This window comes from Cloeon dipterum, chromosome X (assembly GCF_949628265.1).
Source record: "Cloeon dipterum chromosome X, ieCloDipt1.1, whole genome shotgun sequence".
NCBI lineage: Eukaryota > Metazoa > Arthropoda > Insecta > Ephemeroptera > Baetidae > Cloeon > Cloeon dipterum.
Window position 1 is genome coordinate 27,234,534 of NC_088790.1, and position 21,003 is coordinate 27,255,536.

Below are 21,003 nucleotides of genomic sequence, written 5' to 3' on the forward strand. Positions count from 1 at the left end.
TAATTAAATTATTTTAGCATTGACAAAGCTATTCAAAATTTATAAAACAACTTTTAAAAATGCAAACAATCAATGAACAAAATTCGAGGTCTCATACTCTTAGCCAGCTGACTAATTTTGGGTCGCGTGCGGTCAGCTGATGTGACTTTGGCTAAGCTGGCAGTGAAAAAAATTGGCTTCCGGCCTTCGGGTCGTTGAGCACCATTAAAATATATTTCTTTTTTAAATTGGCCCCTGGTAAAAATTGCGAGCGAGCAGCCTCAAAATCTCGCTGCTGAAACCGCTAGAAACTTTTAGCGCGTAGTCTTTAACCATTTGCGCGTATACAACGTATTGGACTCTTTTCCGGTCCAGAAATGTAGCTCAGCTCAGATAAAAATACTCTCGACCGTTGAAATTCCACAAACATATTGCACAATACGAGAATGTATTTCCAAACTATATTGCCGCCGCACTTCTGCCGCTTTTGTTTTCGCGTTGAGCCTGTTGTTTCGTGAGAACAAGAGCCGCTGGCAGTCGCAAATTAAATCACTCGGCGTGTGCTAAAATTACTAGGCGGCGATAATCGCGAGATTAATTAAGCGGGTTGGAGGTGGCGGCGGCGGCGGCCTTGTGTCCCCATCTGAAGGCGAAATTTACGATCGCACCAAGCGTGACTCAGCGGAAAGAAATGCACGCCAAGGGTGAATCAGTTGTGTGTCCCCGCGTGCCGAGCTTTGACTCATCCCGCGCGCCGCGCAAATTGGCTGGAAAGCTGTTTTTGCCGGCGTATTATTTTTATAAACGGCTCCCGCTCTTGTGATGCCCGCTCGATGGATGTGCCGACGTGTGACACATTTTGTAACTGTCCCTGTTTATTTGAGGTTTAAATCTGGGAACGACAGCTTGGCTCGTTTCTTCCATCTTCCACGTCCTGCTTTTTGCAGAATGGAGCAAAAAAATTATATTCATATAGTGAACAACACTACAACTTGCACAATTTTTCTGCTCTCTTATTGTTGGAGTCATTTTTCTGGCCAAGCTCTTTTCAATAATATGGTACTTTTCGCAACCCCCTCCGCAAAATTTACTTTTGAAGTCATCTTTTGGTCCAGAAAATATGAATATCTAGAGGATAGTTCTTCAATCCCGTAAGATTAAGCACCAATTGACTGATTATTTTTATTTTTAGTTACAAAAATATATTCAAGGATGTAAATTCTAGACGGTCGAATTTTTCAAAGCTTCTAATCGTCACGTGATCATCAAACGAGCACGAATCTTGCAGTTTAGTTTTAAAGAAATCTTCATACATCCAAACAAAATGAATTCAGTGAGAACACAATTATTAAATTAATTATTTAAAGTCAATTTTTGAATCATAATTAAAAATTTAAACTTATTTTTAGACCAAAATCCATGCACGTGCAAAAAACGCAATAATTTGTCCATTTTATGAATTTTAATAAATAAAAATTTCAGATTTTTTTAGATTGTCTGCCTTTGTGATTTAAAAATTTTTTATTTTTACTGTAAGCGAGATTATTATTCTAGAAAATTAAACCTATTGGAAAATGGCGAAAATTATGATTTTCTAACAAAAATCCTGTCAAATCCTGAAGTGCGCCACAAACGACGCACTAAAAACTATCACGTTTCCGACAGCAGTATAAAAAAGTATCAAAAACGTTTAAAATTCACGTCCGCAAATGTAACAGTCTCAAGAGGGGGTACTAAATTTAATTTTTGCCTGTTTAAAGTGGCATGATACTGGGCAACAATTGAAAATTATTTTAATTGTTGGATGCCATAAACAAATAATCGGTAAATAATTTTTTCAACAATTTACAATAATAAACAAGGGCCTTCCTATAGTAAAAATTCAAATTTTGCCAATTTTCTCCAAAATTTACAGTGCTTGAACATATTTTCTTGGCATATTCCGATTCCTCTCGTCGAGATCTGTCCAACGGTGTACGCCACTAATTTGGGAAGCTCTTGGTTTTGAAATAAAATCGGATTTCAAGTAAGGAGACAGTATTACCATTTGAAAAGCACGCTAACTTTCCAGCCAATTTTCTCAACAAATTACAGCGCTCCTTAGGTCAATTTAGGCTTTAACAGAATCCTAAGGGATGAGTTTATGCATTGACAACAAGCATTTTCCAGGCTTTTGCAGTATCATTCCTCTTTCAGTAATTTTAATGACTGCCGAAAATTCGCTAACCTTGAGTGCCGGAAATAGTACGCGAGGTTCTTTTCATGAATGAAAGAAAGCGGCCGTGGAGCAGAGGGGGGCGATTTCAAAGGTCGCGCGGCGCCACAAAAGATGACACCTGTCACAAAAGTCGGCGGAGCAAATCTTTTTTTCGACAGATACAAAACGTTTTGCTCGCTTTTCGCGCAAAAAGGCGTATGCGTGGCGCGAAACGTGACACTTGCGTGCAGCGGGGGGCGGCGGGAGGAATAATCCCTCAAAACTTCCTCCTCAAAGCCCACGTAGGTAGGCGAGCAAGCGAGAGAGCGCTGGATTTAACCCCGAGAGGCCACAATTCATGCTCGCGGCCGCGCGAATTCCAGCGGCAACTTGGCAGAAACAGGCGTTCTTTAATTTGGCCCGCACGCACCATTAGTCGCGCGAGCCCAGCTCTCGGAATCGAGGAAAACGCGCCGCGGCGGCAGCGAAGAGAGAAGAAGAAAGCCAGAAAGCCAGCCGGGGACCACCACCACCGCACGATCGGCGACGCCAGATGTGCCACCTTTGCGCCTGCACAGCTCCGAGAGTTAACTGAAATTGCTTGTCTGCAAAATTGCTTTGACGCTTAAAAAGACATGAATGACAAAGTTTTATTGCTTCACTCGAGAGCTGCAATAGTTCAAGTCTCCAATTTGGACGCGTCAGAATTTTTGGAGATGGTTAGGGCTGCACGTCAGGAAATTGGACTTGAAATTGGCATGAATTTCACGCAATTGAACGTCTAAATGAACTAAAATCCACAAAACCAACTATTTTGAGGGCGAAAATTACAATATTTAATTAAATTATGAACTTTATCAACGATGCAAACGTTGACTCTTTTTTTATTCGCTTCGATTCTACATTTTGCCTGTGAATTGTTCTTTTAATTTGATATTCTTTTGAGCAATATACTGTAAATTTAATCTGATAAACTAAAAAAACGCAAATTCTTCAGCAAAGCGTGGTGGTTCTTCATTTTAAATTAGATTGTTTATTAATTTATAAATAGGGATTGAATAATTATCAATTTGTTAAACCCTTAGAATTCTGAGGAATGACTTTATTTAATTTTTTAAAATCTGATAATATTTTTGCTCATAACTCAGTGATCTCATGAAGAAAAATGAAAAGACTCGGTTCTTCAAATCCAGACCAACAGAGTCTTATTTTAGCATTTCATTCGTTCCCTCGATTTCTAGTCTCTCGTCTAGTTTGAATGTTTATAGCTGCTTGATAGTCCCGAATGTTCCATGTGTGCTGTGACGATTTAATCGTTTCGCCCCAACGTTTAGCATTCTGCAAAGCGGAAGTCGGAGTGAAATTTAATTTGCTTTAATCTCCATAATTCATCGAGTCGTGCAGATTACGAGCCGAGCGTGATTTATGAAAAAAGTAATCACTTGATCCTTGGAGCGCGTGCCAAAAGTGATGGACACGTCGGGGGCAAGCCGAAACCGCCCCTCTGGAGCAGCGGGGGTAGCGGATGGAGAGGGGAGAGCCGGCCGGCCGGACGTCGGGCATCAGATAAGAGGTGGCAATTAGGTCCGGCCCGTCCGCACCGCATATTTACGCAATTAGGCCCGACTGGAAGCAGCAGTCGATCGGTCGTTCGTTGGGTCGGCACGGGCGCGCAGCGATTTAATTAAACGGCGGCGGCGGTGGTGGTGGCGGCGGTGGTGCGGGCAAGGTTGAGAGAGCAGCAGCTGTCGGCCATAATTCTCCGCCGCTCGGTAAATCACCCACCCCAGCCCTCCAGCCTCTGCGCACCGGCGTCCAGCCAGCCAGCCGCTGCAGCTCCACAGATTTTTGGCTCGGCAGCGGCGACAAAAAATATTAAAATCGTGAAATCGGCCCAGATTATAAGCAGCGCCAGCCAGTCATAATTGAGCGCCACCATGTTCGGCTGGGATGCGCTCCTGCCCGACTCAAAGGTCGAGGCAACCTGGACCGAGGTCAGCGTCTTCTTCAGGTATGTGCCTGGCGCGCGCTATTTTTTCCTCCGAGCTGATTTCGCTTCTTGCCCCGGGCTGACCCACTTTTCCCTTCTGCGCCTCAGGGACCTGACCAAGGTTCTGCGCGTCAGCGAGACCGACTTCCAGACGCGGCCGATCTGCATGGCCGGCAGCCTGCCCAGCAAGGAGTACCTGGCGCTGGTCCTGCAGAACGGCTTCAAAAACAACGGCTTCACAAACGGTCGGTGCCGCGTCAGCAGCGGCGGCAGCAGCGGCAGTAGTTCCGACGAAGAAGACAGCACTTCCGGCGAGGAGTGCACCACTTCCGAGGAAGACGACGATGAAGACAACGACAAAGAATCGTGTGATCAAGAAGACTGTGGCGCTGACGTTATGTCAGAGCTATCCTGTTTTTACGTGAATAGTAGTAAAGGTACACACAGGAATGCGTTACATTAGGCACCGCGGCGCCCGATTTAATTTACATTTTTAGGGATGTTAGGTTTCTCTTTTAATTTTAACAGTGCACTGCAGGTTTCATTTAAAATTTTTGTCTTTTATGTAATTTTTTGTTCAACATTATCCTGGATTTTTCAGCTGAAATCAAAATGCCAAGCGGTCAGATTGACAAGCCTCATATTGAGGACAACAGAGATGGAACTGTTAGCTTACGGTACGACCCCCGAGAGGAAGGTTTGCACGAACTCAGCGTCAAATACAACGGAGAGCACGTTCAAGGTGGGTTCTCTTTTTTGTTTATTAAATGGATGTCACGGACTGAGCATTCTCCTTCCGCAGGATCGCCTTTCAAATTCCACGTGGATTCCATTAGCAGCGGATATGTGACCGCCTACGGTCCTGGCCTGACTCACGGAGTGTGCGGAGAGCCGTCCAACTTCACCATCTCGACGAAAGGCGCTGGAGCAGGTGCAACCTTCGAATTTCCCCCTATTTCAGGTGGTTAAAAATTTATTTTTCGAATTACAGGTGGACTGTCCCTTTCGGTGGAAGGTCCGAGCAAGGCGGAGATTAGCTGTCACGACAACAAGGATGGCACCGTCTCGGTATCCTACCTGCCGACGGCCCCTGGAGAATACAAAATCTCGGTCCGGTTTGGCGACAAGCACATCAAGGGCAGTCCGTACACAGCCAAGATCACCGGTGAGTCATTTGCTAATATTCACCTTTGACAATATTTTTTTAAAATTATTTCCAGGCGAGGGACGCAAAAGGAACCAGATCTCTGTGGGCTCGTGCAGCGAAGTGTCCCTGCCAGGAAAGGTGTCTGACCAGGAAATCAGGTCGCTGAACGCCTCGATCCAGGCGCCGAGCGGCCTCGAGGAGCCGTGCTTCCTCAAGAAGCTTCCCAACGGCAACCTGGGCATTTCCTTCACGCCCAGAGAGATCGGCGAGCACACCGTGTCGGTCAAGCGCATGGGAAAACACATCCAGAACTCGCCGTTCAAGATCGAGGTGGCCGAGCGGGAGGTGGGAGACGCCAAGAAGGTCATGGTCACCGGCAGGACGCTCATCGAGGGCGAAACCCACGTAGACAACACATTCACAGTGGACACACGCAACGCAGGTACGGTGATGCTCAGAGCCGCCAACAGATGGCGTCACAGCTCATTTGCAGTTCTCAATCCTGCTGCCGTGCAGGTTTTATTTGACTTGCTGAAAGTAAAAAACAATTTTATATAGTCAAACGCATTTGGTGATTGGCTGAGACAATTTAAACCCGTAGAAGAATCGCAGAAAAGTACCCGAAAATGCAAAAATGGACTGAGGTGCCATCTGTTGACGACTTGTTGGCACCGAACACTTATTAACAAATTCCGCGATTTGATTTCAGGGTACGGAGGTCTTTCGCTTTCCATTGAAGGCCCCAGCAAGGCGGAGATCCAGTGCAAGGACAACGAGGACGGCACCCTGAACATCTCATACAAGCCGACCGAGCCGGGCTACTACATTGTCAATCTCAAGTTCGCCGACCACCACGTCGAAGGCTCGCCGTTCACGGTCAAGGTCACCGGCGAAGGCTCCAACAGGCAGAGGGAGAAGATCCAGAGACAGAGGGAAGCGGTGCCGATCACCGAGGTTGGCAGCGAGTGCAAACTCACCTTCAAAATGCCAGGTAATTTGGTTCGTGGATGGCTTTGACGTGACGTTATATTTTCTCGGCGCAGGAATCACGTCGTTCGACCTGACGGCAACTGTGACCTCGCCGAGTGGAGTGACGGAAGACGCGACCATCGAGGAGGTGGAGGACGGCCTCTACTCCGTGCACTTCATTCCCAAGGAGCTGGGCGTGCACACCGTGTCTGTCAAATACAAGGAGATCCACATTCCTGGTAGGCTACTTGGCTATTAATACAAAGTCTTTGATGCGCGCGGCCGAAATGCTTGTTTTTGAAGTTGTATCAAGTTTTACGTAACCGGCTTTTCGATCATTCTGCACGCGCGCGCCTTACGCAAGAACAGCAATCCTTTATATAAATGGCCGCCCGTCGTGTATAAACACTGATTTCCTGCATGTTTTATGACCCATTAAATGTGTGCGTTCCAAATTTAGCAGCACTTGCGGCCGTAATAGACCCTAATTAAAATAAGCACCTCCGAAATCCTAGAGCCAATTATCAGGTACTCTGGCTCGGCGTATTTCCACTAATTGGAAGCCCCGAAACCACCAAAAATCCGATATTTTACTCTAATTTATGAAAAATTCCTAAAATTTGCTGGACAAAGAGAAGGCCAAGTACATTATTGTGACGTCATCACTGCTCAGGGTGGAAATTTTTAGGTTGCTAGTTGATTTTCCTTTGTTGTCCATCAAGGGAAAACAATCAGGGTAATAAAAGTGGCTTCTCTTGAACATGAATAGCCCTAAAATTGATGACGTCACGATTACTGGCCAAAAATTCCTCCTAAAATTTTCAGCTGAATAAAATGCCCTTTTCATCTGTTTTAATTTAATATTAAAATCCTCGAATTAATTCTATTTCAGGTTCGCCCTTCCAGTTCACGGTTGGTCCGTTGCGCGACGGCGGCGCCCACCGCGTGCACGCCGGCGGCCCCGGCCTCGAGCGCGGCGAGCAAGGCCAGCCGTGCGAATTCAACGTGTGGACCCGCGAGGCCGGCGCCGGATCTCTCGCCATTTCGGTCGAAGGCCCCAGCAAGGCCGAGATCGACTTCAAGGACCGCAAGGACGGATCCTGCTACGTCAGCTACACGGTCGCCGAACCAGGTCAGTTTACCGCACACGATCGCGACATTTCGAAAGTAGGCAACCGGCGCGTCCGACTTGCGCGACCGGTTGCATAACTGCGAATTCTGCAGGGAATCGACGGCTGTTGCGTAAATGGGGCGGATAATTTGGAGTCATGCGAATGATTAGTCGGTCAATTTGGTAGATTGAAGATTGACGCGTGTCTGGCTGATATTCAAATTGGGAGTTGAGAAATGATGTCAAACTGAATTAATTTCAATAGTTTAAATTATTAAATTAATCGGAGCCAAGAGACAGAGAGTGGATTACAATTTTCAAATTTTGCACAAAGAATTACTCCAGAATTTTAAAGCAAGTAAAATTTACTGGAAAATTCTCATTTTTTTTATTTTAACCAATTTCTTCCATTAAAATTTTGTCTTCCAAATTTGTGTTCATAGTAACTAAAGTGAAATCTATATTTTCGTGTGAAAATTAACAAAAATATTTGAATAAATTTGAATAATTACTGTTATATTATGTGCAGTAAATTTTTTTTCTTTAAATTCGTGTACGAAGTAAATTCCAGCGCGCTACAAAAATTGGGTGGTGTGAAAATTCAACCCCGTTTAAAATTAAAAAAATTTTCCTCGCTTTTTCTCCATGATTTCACTGATTTTAAATTTTAAAATTTAAAATTTTAATTTATAAATAAAGAAACAGGTATTATATTTAATTTTCATGGCCCAACTGTATTTTTTCTCAAAGCACACGACACAGTTTTACAAAATTAGCTGTGTAAAATTCAATCTCCGCGTTTATTTGTGTAAAGAAAAATGATGAGTAGAGACGAAACGCTATGTTTAGACATTTTTACCTCTGCTTCATTTCGCAGAGCAAGAGTAGCTTTCTGAAATATCAATTCTCTCAGCTCGGATGAGCAAAACTAACTGCGAGCGGACGCTGTTGACAGAAAGAGGAGATGTAATGATCCACTCAGTGGCCAAGGGCAGCTTGCAGCGCAATGCAAATGCTATTTCCGCGCCATTTTTTCGGGCGAAAAAGGTGCAAATTGCTGCCAAAATCAATAAATCCAGCGGCGGTGAGTCACTCATTCTCTGGACATGTTTTACCGGGGGCGAGCACGCTGCTATTTCGGCCGGCCAGAGAAATTAATGGCCGCGCGCGCGGCGCGTCGTGTGTTGGCAGCTGGAGCGGCTTCTGTCCAAGAATAATTTTGTATGACTTCGCAATAGGCGGCTGGCGGCGCGGAAACCCGCTTTCAATATAGAAGCGGTCGGCGCCGGGCGCGGAGTCTCGCTCTCTCTATCTCGCCTTTTCCTCTCTTTCTCTCGCACCTCCGTTTTCACCCCGCGATGGCGGAAAAGCTGGTCTACAAGGTGTCGCAGCAGATCCAGCTCGGCGCCCCCGTCCTCACCTCCGACCAGGAAGCACAAAGTCAGTATCGTGATTGCGATTGTGCCGACGTAATCACCCCCGGTCTTTCATTTTCCTCCGGTCTATTTTCGAGTGTGTGTGTCGCGCGCGCAGTGTGGGAAGTGGCGGCAGCCGCGTGCCAACTTTTGACGTCAAACCGTATCATCCGTTCAAAAGTGTCAACCCTTCTTCTTTTTGATTCGCGGCCAGGCCTGAGCGCGGTGATTCAGCCGGGTTATTATTACAATCTCGCACTCTCTTGGCACTCTTTGGCAAATTCGCCACTTGTTGAGCGTAATTAAGCACGGTGAAATCGCTGTGTTCGCAATATCTCCGTTCTCTTTATTTTTAAAATGAATGTTTTGCCACATGTGTGTACCCACGAGCGCTGGCAAAATTATTAATTTAATCCCTACAACCAAAAAAGAAAATTGAGAACAGTTGGTTCGCACATGACAGCTTTGATCAGATAGATTCTTTTTACCTCTTTGCGTCCATTCCAAATATAAATTCAAATAATTTATTCTAATTTAATAAGACGTTTGAAATATTTTAAATTTTGGATTAAAATTACTTTTATTTCTGCGATTTTGTATTAATTTTCAATAAAAAATTTACGATCACCTTGTAAATCGCAATACAAGACGTAAATTGACTCACAACGGATCTTAGCAGGTTGAAAACATTTTAGAATTTTTAACAAATAAACAACAGATGGATCTTAACTTAGAAACTGTTTCTTTTCAAAAAGAAATTTATATTTTTAATCTTATAACACAAATTAATTAACCTAACCTTCAATTTCTGATTGATCGCAGGTGAATACCGCGTCGGAATCAAGTTCAATGACCAACACGTGCCAGACTCGCCGTACAAGGTTTACATCTCGCCGGCGCTCGGCGACGCTCACAAGCTCGAGGTGGCCCAATTCCCCGACGCCGGAGTCCAGATGGAGAAGCCAGCCGTGTTCTTAGTTCGCAAAAATGGTGCCAAGGGAGATCTGGACGGCAAGGTAAAAGTCTCCTTCCGTCGACCCTGATTTTTTCTCAATTAAAACTTAAACAAATTTCAAATCAGATCGTGTCGCCGTCCGGAATGGAAGACGACTGCTTCCTGCAGTTGATCGACGCCGACACCTACTCCGTGCGGTTCATGCCGCGCGAAAATGGCATCCACAACATCCACTGCAAGTTCAACGGCGTCCACATCCCTGGCTCGCCGTTCAGGATAAAGGTGGGCAAGGAGGACGCTGATCCGGCCGCCGTCCACGCTCACGGAAACGGACTCGAGAAGGTCAAAACTGGTGAGAAAGAACATGTCAGAAAAACGTGAGATTGTGAGCAGATTGTTATGAGGACTATCAAATTAAATATTTTTTTATCTGTAAATCTCAAGAAACCAGGAAATCCTGCTCAAAAAAATTATTTTAAAATTTAAATTATGCGGCTGTAAAAAACAACTAAATTTCTTAAGTCCCTGCCAGGCAAGAAAACAAATTTTCATATTTTAAAACATGTAAATTTCTAACTGCGGGGTCCAGATTCGTGCGACGCGCAGATATGGCGTCCGGTGGAGAATGGCGCGAAAAAATGGTCACGTGAAAATGCGCGAAAAGAACCAAGTTTTCGTCAATATTGTGACATAATTGGCATTACTCTTAACTAATTGTGTCTTTTGGATCGTAAAATCAAACTCTTGACACTCGTACGGCAATCCAAAGAGCGCTTTTTGTTTCCCCCATTCAGACGCCATCTTGGATCTGCGCAGTGCGAACCAATTTTATCGCACATCTGGCCCCCACTGCATTTATTTTTCCAAAGCTAAAATGGCATATTCTTTGTTGTACCAAAAGGCCACAAGACGGACTTCATAATCGACACGTGCAACGCTGGAGTCGGCACCCTGGCCGTGACCATCGACGGCCCTTCCAAGGTCTCCATGGACTGCACGGAAGTGGAGGAAGGCTACAAAGTGCGCTACACACCGCTTGTGCCCGGCGACTACTACGTCAGCGTCAAATACAACGGCTACCACATTGTCGGCTCTCCCTACAAGGTGACATGCACAGGTAAGACAATTCTCTTTTTTTTTACATGAGAAAAGTGTATAAAATAATTAATAATAAATAGGTGACGACCTCGCGGAGAGAGGAGCGCAAGAAACCTCGTCGGTGGTGGTCGAGACTGTGCAGAAAATTGGAAAGGGCAAACCTCTGGGGCCCGTGCTGCCTAACTTCAAGTCTGACGCCTCCAAGGTCACGAGCAAAGGCATGGGTCTCAAGAAGGCCTACTTGCAGAAGCAGAATCAGTTCACTGTCAGCGCAACAGATGCAGGTAAGACCAAAATTTCAATAAATCTAAATAAGAAAAAAGATCGAGTTAAAAAATAAACCGAGAATCTTTTGATTTTTTCATCAAAGTATCATTTTTGCGGGTCTTATAGGATATTTCTGGACAATTCTATAACGCTATAATGCATCTCTATTCACCAGTTGAATAAACTCTTAGTGTTGAAGTTGCCAACAGATGGCGCCACTGTATACTTTAGTAATAAATTTAATATTAAGGCACTTTCGCTGCGATTTCAGACTCAATTCTGCCATTGTGGGTTCTTCACTTAAAACGCTTTCTTTTGACGTGCTGAAAACCAAAATCGGTTGAGCTACCCGCCGTAAAATCGTGAAAAGCTATTTTTTGAAATGTAAAATATTTTCCAACGTTTCTACGGCGAATGGCTGGACTGATTTTGGTTTTCAGCACGTCAAAAGAAAGCAAATTAAATGAAGAATGCATAGTGGCAGGATTGAGTCTGAAATCGCTGCGGAAGTGCCTTAAAATTAAATTTATTACGATAGTATACGGTGGCGCCATCTGTTCAGGGCTTCGAACACAAAGGGTTTCAAGTACATTAAAAATAAAACGTGTTTTCAATATTAAAAGTTTAAATTCTTGGAAATCAATGCGAATAACACTTTGGAAATAATTTAGAGATGCTTTTTCCTTATTTTTTTGCAGTGAAAAATAAAATTTTTTCTAAAAATTCGCAGGAAACAACATTTTGTACGTGGGAGTATACGGACCAAAGGGCCCCTGCGAGGAGGTGTACATCAAGCACTTGGGCCGCAACAACTACCAGGTGAACTACGTGGTCCGGGAGCGCGGAGACTATATTGTGATTGTGAAATGGGGAGACGAGCACATACCAGGGTCGCCCTACAAGGTCGACGTCTAATTTCAATCTATCTGATCAACGCCCAAGACAATGAGGATTATTTTTGTATGAGTCGCCTAACGCTGGATGGATGAATGCTGCTGAGCAGAGTTTCACGCGCAAACCTGGTGTTGCTCCTCTCAGATCACGCGCGCGCGCGCGACCACCTTTTTCGAGGTCGCCCGCCACGCACTAACACACACACAGAATGGCAAAATGTTGTTCGCATTTAGAAAAGTATCATTATATCGAATAATTTATTTTATCTCCAGTGTTATTGCTGTCGTTGTTGCTTAACTACGGTTTCAGTGCGTATAGATTTCTATATTTCTCTCTCGTTTTTTTTTGCCATTCTCTGTAAATAGCGCAATTTTTGAATCAAAGTGCCTACGTCGTACACGTTTTAAATCGATGGCCGAAGTGTTGTATTCTCTCTGTTATATTTTATGCTAATTCTATGCGGTAGAAGAGCTCAGTTTTATTTCTACTAACAGCAGTATCTTGCCAGCTCTTGTGTTCTACTCACACCTGCAAGCAGATTCTCTTTCAATTTTTAACGAGGGAAATGATCACTACACAAACATGCATACATATATAAATATATATTTACCATACAGGAAAAGTGCCTTGCAAGATTTGCCGCTTGGGAGATATATCATTGTGATTAAAGCTTAATGAGAATTACTGTCTAAGGAGATCCAAATTTGAAACTGTTGATTGAATTTTACTCTTAATATTGTGCAATATTGTTGTTTTAATAAATAAAAATAAATAAATAAACTCGCTTGTTTGATTCTAAACTTCTCCTCTTAACTAAGAAAGTATCAAGATTTTACGCTGCGAAAGCGAAATGTATTTATATAAATTTAATTCATGACTATAAATGTGAGATTTAAACGCAGGTTTTTCAGCTTGAAAAAATTTTGTCTGAAAGAAATTCCTTGAATGCTACGTTTTAGTTTGCGAGTAATTTAATAAACTTGAGAATTTTTCAAGAAATGCTCCAAAGGATGGTTTTAAAATTGAATATTGATACCATTTTCATCAAAATCAAGACGATTTTAGGGAAGAAACATTTAGATTATCAACTATTTCACAAAAAGTCATTTTTAACATTCCATAAACTGGGAAAGATTTAAATTTTAGCTTGAGATTTTGATTTTTGCATTAAGTTTTTTTCTTTTTATCCTTCTCCGAGGACCAGGAAGGGCGCGCACTGGCCTAGCACGAATGCTTTACTAAGCTTAACTTAACATAGTAGTTTAAAAAAGGGAAATATATATAAAAAAGCTAGAAAATTAATCTTTTAATCCAAATTACACCGACATTAATGAACAAAACTCAATTTATAATTGTTTCCAAATCTCCGTAAATCGCTTTTAGTGACAAATCTTTAAACTTTTACCAGCTGAACTTGATTCAAATCAGGTCAAGCTACGCGAATTAAATAACTCGCGCAATCCTAAGAGTTTCCTTGTTAGCCGGTACTGAAATTTATATAAAATGAGATTTTAAAAATTCAATATGCAGTTAAATGCTCTTACGGCTTCATTCATAAAAAGTTTTACAATGTATAAAATTCATTTTTTGTTATTATACTGCTTTAACACAACAGAAAATAAAATAGTTGAAGCATTCAATAAAAAATAATGCTTTTTTCATCAACCAGACAAGAAGATAGTTCATTACAGGGGCCAAAATCAATTGAAAGTCAGATAAAGTTATTATCCATAAATTATCTAGTTTAATTGACCATTGAATAAATAGAAAACGCACTTATACAACGATTCAGTCTGATGCGCCCAGCAAATCATACCATTGGAGACGACAACTTCGTCACCGAGCGGGAGCTGCTGCGATTTCTTGAAGCTACAAAGACATTTCTCCGCAGAATTTCCAGCACTCACAAAGAAACATTTTTCAAACAGCCATGTCATTACAAGCGTTGAGACAAAATGTAGACGCACCAAATAAAACAAAAGGAGAGATCAGTGTTGATCAATGTCTCTAATTTAATTGAGCATTTGGGGGGAAGGGGGGGAAGCAATGAGAGAAGAAGCGACGGTTCAGTCTTTCGCTCAGCAAACCATTCTGTTGGAGGAGATGCCGGGTCCGTCTCCGCACGAGGGTGGCGGGGGCGGTGGCGGCTGTTGCGACTTCTTCGTGGTGACGACCAGGCCTTTGGGGAAGACGGGCCGGCGGCTGTGGTTGCGCACGATGGCCTGCAGTCTGGCGTCCAGGTCCTCCAGACTCAGGTCGGACGTCTCGTCCATCTGGCAGTCCTTGCGCTGGTAGAACAGGATGTAGGGCGTATCAAGGTGCGCTGACAAGGCTCCCCCGCTGCTCACCACCGTGTCGTCCAGCCGCAGCTTGCAGTTTTCGGTGTTGATCACAGAGTAGTAGTGGCCGTGCGAGGCCGACGAACCAGAGTGCACCACCATCGCGTGCAGCCGGAAGTCCCAACCCTTCACGCTCACGTCCTCCTCGATCTGCACCTGCGTCATCACCTACAAAAAAAAAACAGATACAAATTTTAGCTAAAATTAAATAAAAAAGGAAAATATTTAAATGGAATGATAAATTGCTCTCAGATTAAGTTAAAATATATTTATAAAAACTAACGAAACAGAGAGATTAAATCAGATTTGATTTTTTATAAATTTAAATCAAGTCCGAAATATAATTTTAAATTAAATTTAGGTGAAATACACTTGAATGGGACATAATAATTAATTATAATATTTACAGCTTGTGTGGTAATTTTTTTACCTTAATTGTTTGCTGCAGGGATGTGTTGTAGAGGAAGCGTTTGAGACAGAGGATGAGATAAGGTGGCGCCGATACGAGCTCCGTATAGCAGGTCGAGTCGACTTTAGCGTTGCACTTGCGGCACTCGTACTTATCCGAGTCCTGCAGTTCAACCGGCTTGAAGTAATTCTCCAGCAGGTCTGTGATGCGTGGCTGGTTGGTCTCCTGCTCGGGAATTGCCAGGCAGATGGCTGTTGTTCGCTTCGTCTGCTTGTGTCTGTACTTGCAGCCGTGGCAACAGTACGTCTCCACTTGGTAACCGCCAAAAACCTTGACGAACATAAAATTTTAAGATGTTAAATAAATGTGAAAATTATGTCGCAGACTGATTATAAAGGAATTTTTAATCTATTTTTTTATAGTAATGAAATAGGCGTTGGGTAGAAGCAGAGAAATAAAATATTGTAACGTTGGTTTGGTTTAAGGAAAATATCTGGCACTTCAATTCATCATTTAAAAATTCTATGGTAGGTCAAAATGTACTTAACAGATATAAACTCAGGTATATTTCATAGAAGAAATCAATTTTCAACTAATTGTTCCTCATAGGATCAATTCAAATGCATTTGAAGGTTTCGAAAAACCCGGCGGGCTGGGTTAATCTGATTAAAACCGGATTTAACCAGTTTGGCCCAAGACTGACTTTTGTTTTTGGTTGCGTCACGTCAGCATACAATGTCACTGTCAGATAATTTTTTTGAAATATCAACGGATTCATGCTATACGAAATTAAATACCAAAAAAGCCCTGGTTTAAATCAGGTCGATAAAACTCGGAACCCTGTGCATTTGGCATAATAAACGAATAGGAAACCATTAGAAGCAATTAAGGATTAATTAAAATGGAGAAAATAAATGAACAAAATTTCATCTAGAAAAAACTGCGATTTTTCCCTCTTTCTAGCGATGCATTTACGTTTTATAAGACATAAATTGGAGGTTCTCCCTGAAAAATCGTGCCTCACCTCTTGATTAAGCGTGTGGTAAGCTCTGGAAATCTCGTCTGCTACATTGCTGTCTTCCTCCTCGGAAAAGTTGTTGTTGGTAGACTCGTTGCTGCATTCGTCACCCTCAGACTTGACACTCGGGAAAGACGAGCCCTCAGAATTCTCGTCAGGCGACGTGGACATTTCCTCCACTTCATCATTATCACCATTTAACATTAAGTCCGATTTACTGTCTTCTGTCGAGCCGTTAGAAAGCGTTTCACACTTTGCTGCCGCACCTGACGAGCACTGTTCTTTATTCACTTCCATCTCGTCGTCTTTGATGTCGACCGCCTTCAGCTCCTGTTCCTTCAGGATGTCCAAAAGGTGTCTGCAACAATAAGGGTTACACCCACGGAATTCACGAAGACGACTCGATTTCTTACATGAGATACAAAAATCCATCTTCTTGCTGGCCTCTTACAAAATATGGCGGCCTTAAAATGGCGTGAAAAGTTTCATCGGGGGTGATTTCCGGCAACGAGCTGAAACGCAGGAGGGCGAAAATTTTCTGCAGCTGCTGAAGGACGGTTTGGCATGGATCCGCTTCGAATTTCAACACTTTGTTTCTAAATCTACAAAAATTAATCAGATTAGGGAGTCCTGGTGATATAAAACTGCTCACTGGGTGATGTGGAAAAGACACTGAATGACGCTGTTGGCGTAACATGTGTTGCCAGTGTTCGCCAATCCTTTTGGACCATCTGAGATATTCAAATTCGGATTTGACGGGTCCGGTTCTGGTAGATTCTCCTTTAAATGAAAAAACGATTGATTTATTCTATGAATTCTTTCATTTTTGAATTAAATTAAAAGAAAATTCGAACAAAATAGACCTAAAATAAATAAAATATGGTTAAGATAGTTTGAAATTACACTCAAAATGTTGCAAATCACGGCTCGAAGTTCAGGATAAGAGTCGAAGATACCGGCCAGGGCTTTTCTGAGGTTGCTTGACACTGATGTGTCATCCGCGCACAAGATTAAGACCACTTTCAGTTTTTCAACAGACTGAAAAAAGCAAACATCAATATAGAATTAAATTTTCATTATAAAAAACTCACCTTTTTTAGCAGTTCAATTGGATCAGTGCTGTTGTTGAGAAAATGACACACAATGCTTATCATAGGTCGGAAGAGTTTCAAGTGCAACAGACCCAGCATCTGCAAAAGACACATGATCAAATAAAATCCCCAATATAAATTGGTTCAGTGCACGTTTCCTAGCACTTGAGTTTAAAATAGAGAGTGTTTATTTTGTGTAATGAAAGAACACACATTGAGTTCAATTTCCCGTTAGGAAAATATCGAAAGTCTTGTGTCTTAACAGCCTGATAATGAATCACTCTTACTTTATCGCAGTTTTCCAGTGCGAGTTGGTTGTACTCGAGATCATTTCCATCCTGCAACAGTCGCTGCAGCATCTTCACGATTGGCGGCAGTAGCAAATAACAGTCTTTAGTGTTGTAGGTCCAAGAAAGCAACTCTTTGGCCACGACAGGAACCGATTCCGACGGGATTGGAGACAGGAGCGCGGTCAGAATCTCAGCCTCCACAAGTTGCAGCACGTAAATCATCAAATGGTTTGCCTCTGGAAGCACAAACAAAATTTTGAATAGTATTTGTTACAAACAAATATTTGTTTTCACATCGGTTGGGTAAATAAATTTGGTGTTAAGCTTACCGGTCTGTAAAACGAAGGGAAAAGGTTATTAAATTTAATTTCATCATCTGTTTTTGTCAAAAATTCACAAATTAATCAATATCGATCAATTCGTCTCATCGAGGGGAGTTCGCACACCGAATTTCTTCAAATATCTTATATTTAACATGATAATCCCTAAAAGGGCAGTGGAGGGAGAGCGAATGGGCCAAAGACGAGGCTCTAATACCCCCTCCACTCGCAGCGACTGAGGCACACTTTCTCCCAGTAATCCAAAATTGCCAGATTTTTTAAAAATAATTTCGACCAAGCCAGTTTTACCGGTTTTTAGCTGGCTAAATTGGCTAAAATTAGGAAAATAACAAAATAATTCAAGTATAACACACATCTCTACCTTGAATTTTAAAATTTTAGGACTTCAATTTTTGATATTAATTTAACATAAAAAATGAAGCCTTAACAGTGTTACAGAAGTATACAACCTATTTTAGCCATATATTCAAACTGATTTAAAAAAAAGAATTTATGCCTGGCAAACCACCCTGGCTAAAATCCAGAACATTGCTTTCTCCTCTTTTCTTGCTCCTTTATCGACTGGAGGGAAAAACTTGCACAAGCCTCTCATTGGCTGCCCACCAAATCCACCTTAAAAAAGGTGATCAGCTTAAAATACGCACAAGGAAACGAATCTTAATGATCTTTAACTCTTTGCATGTGTTTTGATAAAGCTAAAGACTTTGTTTCCAGCGTTTCCAGGCCAACATTATCAAATAAACTTATTTAAAAGTGTAAATAGTGTACACCTATTATCAGGGTTGCAAAAAACACGCATTTATTTTATTTTTAAATGCAGAGCATTGGTAAAAATCGGTTTTTTTGAAAGCATAATTTAAATAATTATGTGTTCATGACCTCGACTTGCTAAATTTTCAGAGATAAAATTTTAGAGAAATTGAGGCAGGAAACGGCAATTTAAAAAATCTGCGCAGTAGAGGAAATTTAATATAGACTACTCCGAACGCTAAATTTAAAATTTTCACAGGGAGAAAATGGAATAAATTAATTTCATTCATTTCTTCTGCAAGAAATTGATTGGTAAAAACCAGTTGTGAGAAGCAAATGCATCCCTGGTAATAATTCCATTTTTATGCTTCATTGCCTCAAATTGACTGACCAATTTGTAATTATTAACACAGCAAACCAGTAAACTACTTACTCCTGTGAATGATTTTCTGGTAGAGCGTGTTCAGTATCAACCTCTTGCGGGCAACTAAGATCTTTTGATTCGCGTGCATCCACTTCTTCGACAGCTCTATCAGCATATGCACCTTCTTCACAATTTCCATGCTGGTTTGAGCACTAAAGTATGGTTTGAATCCCTCCAGGACGCTGAACACGGCGTTAATGTACTCTTCGTCGTAAACCGAGAAGCGTCCCACATTCTGCACGAGAAGAACAAACTTTTCGTGCATCCAGAAGTCCTCAGTGATCAACAAGGACAAGGTCTCCTTCGCGATCACCTCCCGCATCGAGTCGTTCGTCGGCATCTTGATCTGGAGGCAGTGGACGATGGCATCGTCACTTACGATTTCCTCCTGGCACAAATATCAGAGAATTATTTTTCTTGCCTCTTGGAACAATAACAGAGTTTGTAAAAAAAAATGCCAAAAATGGTGGAACATGGACAAAAAACAGTCCACTGGTTTATTTCTCGAAAATAAAAATAAGAACACGTTTTTACAGTAGTTTTTGGAACTGATTAAAATAAAAATACAATTTTCCACGGTTGAAAAATCTGGAATCATATTCATTTTGATGTTTCTTGCTCACATCTCAGACGCTAAAACCCACTTCAAAATGTTGAATCAGAGATTTAGAGCATTTAATCAAGAGGCCACTTTTTAAATGTTGTTTTCGCCAATGCACTTCAGGATTGCAGCGCAATTTTACGTCAGTGACGATTTTAATAATATCAACTTTAGCATTTAAAAAAGGAAATTTTTAGAAAGTATTTCACTGGTTCAGAAATGTTGTTGGTAATTTTACTTTCTGCATATTCAGAAGTTTTAGTTTTTGACTTTGACTTTCCATGACTTAAAATTTAACTGGAAACAATTTTTAAGTTTTAAAGTTGATTTAAGCCTCCAAAAGCTTTCAACGTTTCAACATAAATTTAGTTTATATGTTGTCTGAGAAACAACAAGGTTATTTTGTGGGAAAATTTGGGTAATACATTAAAAAACAAAAACAAAAAACAACAGTTAAGTTACATCACACATCCCAGGGTGTATTTTTCCGGGATATAGTAATTTTTGTAAACATTTACCGCTTGAATTGCTATAGAATATTTTTAAATCAAAACGAGTGGCACTATTTGCACCAATTTAGGTGCTGATACTAATAGCCATATTCGATTTTTCGAAATTTGTGAGGTTAATTTTGATAATCGCTCTTATTGCCTGTAATTTAAGCCAAGTTTTTTTCCAATTGAATGGTCTGGGAAACGTAAACATCAAATTACTGGCAGACCAATAACATGACACGTGATATTTTGTTACAAATTATGAATATAAATTTATAAATTATGTTTGCCATAAATGAAAAAATAACATGCAATAAATAAAAGAGACAATTCGTATTCGTAATCAAATAATTATTCAGATAGCGGAAATTTGAAATTATACAGTGGTTTTAAACTGAAATTTAATTGCCTTAGTCAATTTTATAGACCATAAACCCCTTCAGTACGAATTCACTAACACGTGTCTGTGTTGTAGATAATTCTTATGAAAAACCTCGTAAAAATACCTGGAGGAAAGCGTTGAATGGGTTATTATCTCCACTGAGCCTGGCTGCGAGACGCAGGGCTTCGCACAGGACGCTCTTCAGAAAGAGGTATTCAGGGTCGTTCACCGAGAGCAGCAGGCTGCAAATGTCCAGGTACTGACTAGCCAGGAGGTGGTCCTGTTCGATGGCGTGGAGTAGGTAGTTGCGCATCCCGACCTTTTTGTCGGGCTCGTTGGGCAATTCCTCGTTCAGTAGCAACGAGAACAGAGTGGCCTTCATCTTGGCCGTTGTATTCTTGCTCATCTTCAGCGGTCTGCAAATGTAAATGCGAATTTCAAGCTCTGGAAAGTCCAACTACCAACGAGGAAATTTCTGTTTTCTCATCGTGTGTGCGCGTAGAAAAACGGCGTGGCGTGATGCAACCAACCAACGAGGCCATTCGATCGGAAACTAGAGTGTCGGAAGAGGCTCGTTACCTTTCTGAGAGTTCATTCGGACGTGGACTTGATGATTCCCCGACGTAATGATCAATCTGTGGACGAAAACCAACTCGGTTTCTCCGTGGTCTCCGTGCGAATCGTGAAATCACAATGTCAACAGTGGCACAACATATGATTGCACACACTGCTGCCAACAACACCAGCACACCGTTGTCGGACAGCAAGGGCCGGATGGAAAGCGTAACAACTGCGTTAATAACCATAACTGCTGCCAACCAAATTTTTCACGAAAGGAAAAA

At 41.8% G+C, this 21,003-nt stretch overlaps 2 protein-coding genes across 5 annotated transcripts in view; one reads left to right on the top strand and one right to left on the bottom strand.

Moving 5' to 3' along the window:
- cher (filamin-A) overlaps positions 1 to 12,802 on the top strand; it is a 63,275-nt gene extending 50,473 nt beyond the window's left edge. For 3 of the 4 annotated variants that reach the window (XM_065495664.1, XM_065495666.1, XM_065495665.1), the window contains 12 exons: positions 4,768 to 4,908; positions 4,969 to 5,097; positions 5,158 to 5,331; positions 5,387 to 5,755; positions 6,023 to 6,304; positions 6,357 to 6,521; positions 7,175 to 7,414; positions 9,631 to 9,824; positions 9,890 to 10,115; positions 10,665 to 10,880; positions 10,942 to 11,145; positions 11,859 to 12,802. In XM_065495664.1, coding sequence (XP_065351736.1) covers positions 4,768 to 4,908; positions 4,969 to 5,097; positions 5,158 to 5,331; positions 5,387 to 5,755; positions 6,023 to 6,304; positions 6,357 to 6,521; positions 7,175 to 7,414; positions 9,631 to 9,824; positions 9,890 to 10,115; positions 10,665 to 10,880; positions 10,942 to 11,145; positions 11,859 to 12,043 — 2,525 coding nt within the window. In that variant the 3' untranslated portion in view covers positions 12,044 to 12,802. Of the gene's footprint in view, positions 1 to 3,951; positions 4,188 to 4,274; positions 4,604 to 4,767; positions 4,909 to 4,968; positions 5,098 to 5,157; positions 5,332 to 5,386; positions 5,756 to 6,022; positions 6,305 to 6,356; positions 6,522 to 7,174; positions 7,415 to 9,630; positions 9,825 to 9,889; positions 10,116 to 10,664; positions 10,881 to 10,941; positions 11,146 to 11,858 lie in introns of those variants that run through there. The other variant, XM_065495667.1, reaches the window with a different exon arrangement.
- Positions 12,803 to 13,743: 941 nt separating this feature from the next.
- LOC135946228 (ubiquitin carboxyl-terminal hydrolase 38-like) lies at positions 13,744 to 20,982 on the bottom strand. Its single transcript, XM_065494355.1, has 11 exons — positions 20,741 to 20,982; positions 20,286 to 20,577; positions 18,694 to 19,072; positions 17,167 to 17,405; positions 16,880 to 16,978; positions 16,692 to 16,826; positions 16,441 to 16,568; positions 16,202 to 16,390; positions 15,795 to 16,146; positions 14,792 to 15,100; positions 13,744 to 14,529 (listed from the first exon to the last, which is right to left on the bottom strand). The coding sequence occupies exons 1-11, from the start codon at positions 20,965 to 20,967 to the stop codon at positions 14,101 to 14,103; spliced, it is 2,778 nt and encodes a 925-aa protein (XP_065350427.1). The 5' UTR covers positions 20,968 to 20,982; the 3' UTR covers positions 13,744 to 14,100.
- Positions 20,983 to 21,003: the final 21 nt, after the last annotated feature.

Bases quoted from the DNA above. Each gene is read 5' to 3' on its own strand.
- LOC135946228 (XM_065494355.1), bottom strand. From the start codon at position 20,967: ATGGTTATTAACGCAGTTGTTACGCTTTCCATCCGGCCCTTGCTGTCC. The intron at 16,569-16,691 runs GTAATTTCAAAC...TTTCATTTAAAG, and splicing joins TGATTTGCAACATTTTGAGT to GAGAATCTACCAGAACCGGA. The intron at 15,101-15,794 runs GTGAGGCACGAT...ATGTTCGTCAAG, and splicing joins ACCACACGCTTAATCAAGAG to GTTTTTGGCGGTTACCAAGT.